This window comes from Pterocles gutturalis, unplaced genomic scaffold (assembly GCF_000699245.1).
Source record: "Pterocles gutturalis isolate BGI_N339 unplaced genomic scaffold, ASM69924v1 scaffold24848, whole genome shotgun sequence".
In the NCBI taxonomy this organism is placed as follows: Eukaryota; Metazoa; Chordata; class Aves; order Pterocliformes; family Pteroclidae; genus Pterocles; species Pterocles gutturalis.
Genome location: NW_010121151.1, coordinates 4,016 through 6,151, shown reverse-complemented (window position 1 = coordinate 6,151; position 2,136 = coordinate 4,016). Strand labels below are relative to the sequence as shown.

Sequence of the window (2,136 nt, the reverse complement as noted above, 5' to 3'; positions counted from 1 at the left end):
CTGCTGCTGGGGACCAGGCTCTTCTGGGCAGGTCATTCCTTGGAGGAACGAGGCTCCTGTTCTGCAGGAGTGGGTTCAGGTCACTCAGATGGGGGGGAGCACAGCTCATGTTGTGCTGACAGATAGCCCTGTCACCTCTCCCAGGCCCTTGTCACCCAGGGTGTGTCCCAACCCCTGCCCAGCCTGGCCCATGGCTCCCAGGGCACTTGCTGAAACCTGGTGGGTTTTTTTTTCTGCCCCTTTTATTTCTGTAGCTTTAATCAAACAATTTGTTGCTGACGTGGCCTGGGGGGACCTGGACTTCCTCATCGTGGACACGCCGCCAGGCACGTCCGACGAGCACATCTCCACGGTGGAGGCCTTGCGGCCCTACAAGCCGCTCGGAGCAATCCTGGTCACAACGCCCCAGGTAGGGCTGGGGCTGCGCTGGAGTTCCCGAGCAGGCTTCTGCCTCTGGGTGTGGTTTGGGGGGAAAACATGCACCCCAGGGTGGGTGTTTGCACAGACCTGTCCGTGGCTGCTTGTTCTACGCTTCTGCCTCCCGTTTGATGCACATTTGCTCCAGACCCACTGCCCGTCTGGACAGATGGACACCCCTGATCTCTGCTACTCTCTCCTGCAGGCCGTGTCTGTGGGAGACGTGAGGCGAGAGCTGACATTCTGTAAGAAGACGGGCTTACGGGTTCTCGGCATCGTGGAGAACATGAGCGGCTTTGTCTGCCCGCACTGCTCGGTGAGTTTATTTGGACCGCTGGGCTGTTGCGGGTTCTCGTTCGTGATGGGGGGAAAATTGGTGAATGCCACGAGGGCGATGCTGTGAGCTGGGGAGACGAGAAGCTTCTGGCTGCTGCGTGTCAGCTTTGGAAGGAGCTGCTGGCTCTGCTTTCCTAGAGAGAGCTGGGGGAGGGCAGGGGCAAAGGCAGCGCCCTGAGGCTGGGAGGTGGAGGGGAGCTGGCTCTGCTCACAGGCAGGCAGTGTCGCACAGGGCTGCGGGGTTTGTGACTCGCTGCTTTTGCCCTTCCTCCTTCAGGAGTGCACAAACATCTTTTCCAAAGGGGGAGGCGAGGAGCTGGCCAAGCACGCGGGGGTCCCCTTCCTAGGTGAGTGGCTCTGGAGCAGAGCTCGCTGTGGTCATCAGCGATGTCCCTGTGGTGCTGTGGGAGTGCCTGAGCAGAGGGATGCAGCGTTATGGGGGCGGGCAGGCTGGGCTCCAGGTCGCTGGGAGCTTCTGCTGCCCTGTCAGAGCCAAGACATGGCTTTTGCTTTGCTTCCCTGCCATCCAAACTGCTCAGAAAGGGCATCTGGCCCCACTGGGGCAGAGGCAGTGATCAGCAGCCTGCTCTGGCTGCCGACATCGTGGTGACAGAGTAAGCGAGCCTGGAGCTAAACAGAGCCATCCCGAAATGCCCCAGAACCTCCCTGAGAAATGGGGTCTGAGGGCTGAACCCTGCCCTCCCAACAGGGCTGGGGTTGGGGTGGGGTCTCTTGTGAAGCACTGTAGGGGGGGTCTTGGACCAGTTGCTGGTGAATAGCTCCTGGAGGGCTCCATGATTGTAGTGGTTGCCCTTTTTCCTCCTGCTTCCCTCGGAGCTGGCTCTAGTGTGGTCCTTTTTTTAGTATCCTGACTCTGGGCCTTTGCCTTACAAGTAGCAAGCAGTCACCGTCCCCGTTCCTCCTCTCCCACAGGCTGTGTTCCTCTGGACCCCCAGCTCAGTCAGAGCTTGGAGGAAGGCAGAGACTTCATCCAAGAGTTTCCCAAGAGCACTGCCTTCCCGGCCTTGACGCGCATCGCCCAACACATCTTGGATGGAACGTCACAGCCGAGCTCCTGAGGAGGGCACGGAGCTGGACTCTCGCCGGCAGAGCCCCTGGGCTGGCAGCTCCACCAGCAGCCGTGTCGGCAGGGAAGGGAGGCGCAGAAACTAGTTATAAAACTGGCCCAATGGAGAGAGTGGGGGAGCACAGCATCAGTGCCGCTCACGGTGATCCAAAAAGGGGAGTGCTGCTCCAGCCCCCCAGATCTGAAGAGCCCTTGCGTGGGTGCTCCTGCACACACACCACAGCCTGCTTCTCGCCTTCCCGACACAAGGGTGCTCTGCCCATATGGCACGTGTGTTCGCAGCGCCTTCCTCCGCA

At 60.3% G+C, this 2,136-nt stretch overlaps 1 protein-coding gene across 1 annotated transcript; it reads left to right on the top strand.

Moving 5' to 3' along the window:
* Nucleotides 1–254: 254 nt before the first annotated feature.
* On the top strand, nt 255–1,832 carry NUBP2 (nucleotide binding protein 2; the record flags this gene model as incomplete). The annotated part of the gene is made up of 4 exons (XM_010077158.1): nt 255–409; nt 623–733; nt 1,031–1,100; nt 1,687–1,832. Coding segments are annotated over 4 exons (482 nt in total), but the record flags the coding sequence as incomplete, so codon positions are not given.
* Between the last annotated feature and the right edge of the window lie 304 nt (nt 1,833–2,136).